The sequence below is a fragment of the Athene cunicularia genome (assembly GCF_003259725.1).
Source record: "Athene cunicularia isolate RWA chromosome 3 unlocalized genomic scaffold, athCun1 chr3_part1, whole genome shotgun sequence".
Lineage (NCBI taxonomy): Eukaryota > Metazoa > Chordata > Aves > Strigiformes > Strigidae > Athene > Athene cunicularia.
Genome location: NW_020799097.1, coordinates 35,906,118 through 35,911,437, shown reverse-complemented (window position 1 = coordinate 35,911,437; position 5,320 = coordinate 35,906,118). Strand labels below are relative to the sequence as shown.

Below are 5,320 nucleotides of genomic sequence, written 5' to 3'. Positions count from 1 at the left end.
ATATGTGCTCTCCCTTACTGTGGCTTTGCATAGTGCTTAGCACAGTGAAGCTCCCCTCTTGATTGATGCCTTAGAGATCCTACAGAGTACATAAACATGAGTAATAATTCTCATGGTTCATTCACCTCCTTCTCCTCATACTAAACAAAAAAGGTAAATTCATTGAGGAAAAAAACCAACAACCAACCAAACAAAAAGCACCACATGACAATTTGTTCCTGGTGTGTAAATATATTTCAGGCATTATTAAATGGGAAAAGTTTTCTGTTCCACCCCTTCCTGGCCTCATTACTGGCCCAAACAAAATGTCTTGCCTGTTTGGTATGCAGACCATGTTAGTTTGTAGTGAATTCCTAGTTTAAGAAGAAACTTTACCTTTCCTACACCTTTCTTGAAATGTACAGGTTTGGTTGAGTAAGCTCTATCTGAGACCTAGCAATTTCTGCAATACAATTTGAGATTACTCTGTGCCATCCTGTTTCCTTGTCTAGAGGGTCAGTACTTCATTTCACAGAGAGAAACTCTTATCTGTTCTTGAAGCCTGGCCGTTGCTGAGAATGCACAATTATAATTAAAGGTGAAATTAAATGTATTTAAATTGAATGGCTTGGGTTTTCTAGGCCAGTTACAGTCAAATTAAAATCTTACTAGTGTCTGAAATACCTTTTTAGGATTTCTGCATATAAATCATATACTTCAGAAACTGTAGATTTATTTGTGCCAAAGGGGAATGTTAAATAAGAGCAATTGCTTTATTGGGGAAAAAAAACATGCTGGAAACTGAGTCTAGCATTCCTCACACTTACATTTTTCAAGTCCTTTTATTGGTATCTCAGTTGGGCAAGTATCAGGATACAAAGTCTATGTGTGAAAGTAAAACTCTATGACTTTGAACACTTTATGATTTATCAAATGAAATGACCAATAAAGTCTTGCTGAGTCCATCCTGCTTCCCCTCTTAAAAAAGAGTATTAATAAAGATACAGTAGCTTCTGTAGCTTCATGTACATGTTGTGGAATGAGCTCGGTGTTACAGAGTCAGTCTAAGCTATATGAGAGACATTTCAAGCTCATTTCAGGCATCTTGAATCCTTTATGACATTATTCTGAGTAAGATTTTAGTACAGTAATCTGCTCTTTTCCAATCTCTAACTGGATCACAAATAAAGGAGAATATTAATCTTGGTCTCCTAAAATGGTACAGATTTGAGATAATTTTTGGTGTTAAAAGCTTGCAAATTATGGATTTACTAAGTCAAGTCCTTAGTGTGTTCTTTGGTAGATGAAGAGTTAGGACTATACTTACACCACCAATAAGCATCTCAGGTAAGCACCACAGCTATTGTGTAACATGGATGGTGAAGGGAGTAAATCAGGTTGCCCTGGAACTAGGATTACCGGCACTCCCTCCTCACTGCCCCACTCCTGTGTGGGGATCGCTGGGGAAAGGTAGTAAATGAAAGGAGACTGGCCTCAATATGCTTGTTCACAGCTACTCTCATTTGAAGCAAATGATCCCATGGAAGTTCTCTGCAGTGTTTATCAGAACTACTTTAAACACTAATGTAAAACATACAATTAAATACCACATGATTTTTTTATCCTATTGCACTTAAAATCCTTATCCTATGTCTCTACTAACCTCAGATCACAAATATAAATGTGTACATAGAGCAAAAATTTTTTATAAAGTAGACTTCAACATGAATTGTTTAAGAGCAAATCTCCAAATGAAACTGTAGCTGTTAGAATAGTTCCTTTTGATAAATTCTGTGCTTTGTGTTGCTGCAGATGAAATTTTATCAGTGTTTGTCTCCCTAGTATGTTGGTTGGTTCTTCCATTGACATGGAATGAACATCACAGATGTTATCAAACTAACAAAAGGATAGCCAACAAAAATGCTTAATTTTTTAAATCTAATTTAATATTTCATGTTAATTGAAAGTGTGGTGCTGTTACACAAACAGTGAGTTGTTTGTGCTTGGCTGAATTAGCTTTCAATATACTTTAATTGGATTTGTTCATACAGCTATCTTGTATGTACCTCTGTATAATACAGCTCAGCTCTACCACAATAGTCTGAGGGTTTTTTGTATCCCTGTAAATTAGCAGAAACAGTAAAGAAGCAGATATCAGAATTTTCTAGAAATGTTGAGAGTCTCTGTATAACTTTTGTGGATATACGTTTTTCCAGGTAGTCTTTAGTTGGTTTTGTGTTTCAGTTCAGCACATGCAGCTTGCCAAGATTTGCTTTTTAGTTCATATGAAGGTTTTTTGATAAAAACATAGGGTGCTGGCTACTCATACAGTATCTATGCCCATTTTTTAATCTTCTGTCAGAAGGAACCTGGAACAAAGGCCAACAAAGGTGCTAAAGGGAAGAAGGATGAAAAGCAAGAAGCTGCAAAGGAAGGTACTACACCATCTGAAAATGGTGAAAATAAAGCTGAAGAGGTACTTTCCACACATACCTCCTGCTGATTGAATCAGTGTTTTTTAATTATTCAGCCTTTCAGACATTGATAGCATGTTCATAATGTTTCTTTTTATTGCCCATAATGTTATTGCAGATTCGCATCTCTCGCTCAACTGTTAGTGTTTCAACATCCAGAGGTGCCCCACCCAGCACACTGTCAGTAAAAGGGCAGATTGAAACAGTGAAAGTTAAGGGTACGGTAGAGCATTCAGCATGTGTGCAGTGAATAGAAACAGATAGTAGTGTGGTGCTTTTCAGTATGAACAAGAAGCTGACAGGTAAGGCTTGTATTGCTTTTGAAAAGCTGGGACTGATAATTTTAAGCGAAGTGTGTGAATGTACCTGTTTTGTTTGTGTAAATGTAATATGGACATAGGTTTGAAACGGAACTGTTGCAAATCAGAAATGAAGAAGCAAGAGTAGTTTGGGTATCTAGGCATGCAATGGCAGTTTACTATAGTAATTAATTTCTTTCTTTCTTTTCCACAGGCTCAGAAAACTGAATCTGTAGGTGACAAGAATGAATGAAATATCATGAAAATTTTGGGTTGATTTTATGTACCTCTTGGACAACTTTTAAAAGATATTTTTATCAAGTATTTTGTAAATGCTAATTTTTTTAGGACTATGATAGTTGACATATTAAACTGTATATGAACATTTCCCTTCTCATAACAGTGCTTTTAGAAATTCCCATTGTTGCCAAGTAATATATATATATATCAACTTAATATTGCAAGGTATGTGTAAAATTGGATCAGCATTCCATACACTTGCTTTAAGAAATTAAGTCTTGTGCATATGGTGATGTTTTTACTGTGCGTATTTGAATTTTTCATGCGGTTTTTCTAGAGCAATAATCAGTGGTGCTTTTGTACTTAGGGTTTATGTGATTTTAATGAAACATGGATAGATGTGGCCACCTGCTGACTATTTTGGGTTCTTTTAATGGATTAAAATAAAAGGTCTCCTTGCCTGCAAAGCTACAGCCTCCTAATGTTTTCTGTAAATCTGAGGATTGCCTTACTCATATTTTTCAACTGTTAAACGGAAGACAATTTAGCAACAATTGTTGTGCATGCAGTCTCTTTGCTTTTTTGCTGATGTCTGCTTAAAAAATACCCACACAGGAGTAGCAGACTGGGATTTTCAGTGGCCCACAACTTAAGGGACTTAATAGATACATTCTTCAGATATACTGTCACAGGGTGAGTAGAGTTGCCATGCTCTTATGAGGATATTGTGTCTGTAATGAGCTATCGATACAAAATTAATTGCTTGATTGATAGAGACATACAGTAACTTAAAAGTAGCTTTGTTTCTCCCCCACTCTCATTAACTCTCATCGTACTCTGTGGAAACCTTTATTTCTATCTGCAGCCTCAAATTTAATATAAATAGTAATTGCTGTTCTGCTTCAGCTGAGGACAGTTGCTAATACATTGAAATCGCTGTTAAACAGCGCTACATATTTGGTGCCTGGTAGAAATGGAACAATTAAAGTTATTTTTGAGGTGATTGTGTTGATATGGTAGATCACCTAATGATTTTCTAGTATCCATGTTTCAACTCTGCAGCTCATTCTAAGCGCCTTTTATAATTTTTCTCCTTCTCTTTTCTCTAGGGGCCCTGGTATTTCTATTGTTACTTCTGGGATGGGAGGGGTGAGAGAAAAGATGTTCCCTGTTCTTCAGTAGCATTGATTTGTATTGCTCAAGTGGTGGCCATTATGTCTGAGGATACCTTTTGCCTGTTTAACTCAATAAATATATGACTGTTGCCTGACCTAGCGTTCTATTTATTCTTTGAGAAGAAATATCTAGTTGCCTTTTTTATTTAAAACAGAGAAGACGAGCCTCTCTATACTTAAAAATTGAAGACTGATTACAAAAACCCTATATGCTAATTAGAATAGTAGTTAAGACCTGCATTGAGAGAAATGCCACTTGTGCTCTTGTGATAGGCCTGCTACAGCCAATAAGAGGAGGCTGTTCTCTGCATCATGAATTTAGTTTTGGAAGAAAATTTAAACTAATTCTCTGCTTTTGGTGATGGAAGTCAGATGACTGTAACAAAATCTGTGGCCTTCTGAGAAGGAAAGTTCATATTGTTACTCAGTGATACATACTTGGTAGTCCATCACAGTACTTCTCATTTGCTTTCTGATGTTGAAAGTCTTGATTTAGACACTACAGTCATGGGAAGTTTAATCATCTGAACTTTTTCACAGAATCATCAAAGTGCTATCTCTAAGCATTTGTCAATGTGTGGGTTTATTGTTCCTGTGAAGGAGGGGTTTTGTATACTCTCACTATTTTGTGTGTATAACTGAGAGATTAGTTGCTTAATCCTATCTAGACAGTTGAAGTACTTGAAATGACCCTTTTAACTTAGGTTTAATTTAGGTGTAAGCATCACAGGACACTGACACGTCTCTGGACAGGCTTATTTTAGGGGACCTCCTTTTACTAAATGCCTAGAAGGTAGGCAGAAGTTGGTTCCTTAAACTAATCACACAATTCTAACGCAGTAACGCAGTAATTGTGGCATAAAATTCTTCTGTCGGTTTGACCAGATTACGAGATTCAGCTCAGTGCCGGAGTTCTATTAGAAGCATTTAACAACAGAAAATCCACTTGGGTGCAGTTTAATGGAACGCACTGTCCTGCTGCTTTGTATAACATTTATGTTTTTTCAAAAATGCTTTGTTAAATGTGATGCTTTCCTGTCCTTTTCCCCTATGTGTCAAGTTTTCAGAGAAATTATCAAAGCATTTATTAAGTTCTAGAAGACATTTTTAAAAATTAGAATGGTCTCACATTCAAACATATGTAGCTAGAGTC

The 5,320-nt window shown here is 36.2% G+C and overlaps 1 protein-coding gene across 1 annotated transcript in view; it reads left to right on the top strand.

The window, feature by feature from the left end:
* The window catches only part of HMGN3 (high mobility group nucleosomal binding domain 3), a gene marked incomplete at its 5' end in the record, with an annotated part of 10,069 nt that extends 7,109 nt beyond the window's left edge, over positions 1 to 2,960 (top strand). The window contains 2 exons of the mRNA XM_026844086.1: positions 2,342 to 2,455; positions 2,572 to 2,960. Coding sequence (XP_026699887.1) covers positions 2,342 to 2,455; positions 2,572 to 2,703 — 246 coding nt within the window. The remainder of the gene's footprint in view (positions 1 to 2,341; positions 2,456 to 2,571) is intronic.
* Between the last annotated feature and the right edge of the window lie 2,360 nt (positions 2,961 to 5,320).